At 37.2% G+C, this 1015-nt stretch overlaps 1 protein-coding gene across 1 annotated transcript in view; it reads right to left on the bottom strand.

Moving 5' to 3' along the window:
- LOC102496290 (olfactory receptor 6C74-like) overlaps positions 1-798 on the bottom strand; it is a 971-nt gene extending 173 nt beyond the window's left edge. The window contains 1 exon segment of the mRNA XM_014584578.1: positions 1-798. Within this exon segment, the coding sequence (XP_014440064.1) occupies positions 1-795 (795 nt within the window). The 5' untranslated portion in view covers positions 796-798.
- Positions 799-1015: the final 217 nt, after the last annotated feature.

The following is a 1015-nucleotide window of genomic DNA, read 5'->3' as shown; positions in this document are numbered from 1 at the left end:
TCTTTCCTTAGCAGAGGGCTTCACATACATGAATATGCAGCTGCCATAAGAAATGGACACGACTACCATGTGGGAAGAACAGGTAGAAAAGGCTTTCTTTCTCTGTTGAGAAGAAGGTATTTTCAGAATAGTCCTGATGATGTTCGTGTAGGACAGAATTACTAACACCAGTGTAACCAGAAGTGTCAAAATAGCAGAGAAAAGCATCATTAATTCTATTATGTCTGTGTTTGTGCAAGAAAGCTGCAGTATAGGAGAAACATCACAGAAGAAATGATCTACAGTATTGGCTTCACAGAAATCAAGTTGAAGACCCATAAGGAGTGGTGGAAAAATGATTAGAAAACCAGACAACCACGAAGCAAAAACCAGCAAGTTGCAGACTCTGCTGCTCATGATGGTCATGTAATGCAGGGGCTTGCAGATGGCCACGTAGCGGTCATAGGACATGGCAGCCAGAAGAAAAAATTCAGTTGCTCCCAAGAGAATAGTAAAAAATAGCTGTGCTGCACAGTCATTGTAAGAAATTGTCTTATCACCTGTCATCATACTAAAAAGAAATTTGGGGATACAAACTGTTGTGAATGAGATTTCTAAAAATGAGAAATTTCGGAGGAAGAAATACATGGGTGTCTTGAGATGTGAATCCAGTAGGGTGAGGGCAATGATAGTTAGATTCCCGGTGACACTTAACATGTATGTGAAAAAAAGAAGAAGAAAAATTACCACTTGTAATTGTGGATCATCTGTTAGTCCAAGGAGAATAAACGTTGTCACTGTTGTATGGTTTTGCATAGCTGACTTCTATTTAAGAAATTAGGAAAACAATTAGAACAGAAAGAGAAAGAGTTGCATGAAACACCTATTTTTCTTGAGTTCCTTCATAAACATGTGTGCCATCCCTACTCAACTTCCTTTAACATTTTACTACTCATTAGTAGCAGCCTACAAACATTTTCTCTTATAATTTTTATTCAAAATTACACTAATCAATACAACTATTTGATTTTCTCAA

Source organism: Tupaia chinensis, unplaced genomic scaffold (assembly GCF_000334495.1).
Source record: "Tupaia chinensis unplaced genomic scaffold, TupChi_1.0 Scaffold147193_1, whole genome shotgun sequence".
In the NCBI taxonomy this organism is placed as follows: domain Eukaryota; kingdom Metazoa; phylum Chordata; class Mammalia; order Scandentia; family Tupaiidae; genus Tupaia; species Tupaia belangeri.
This window is presented reverse-complemented; position numbering and strand designations above follow the sequence as displayed.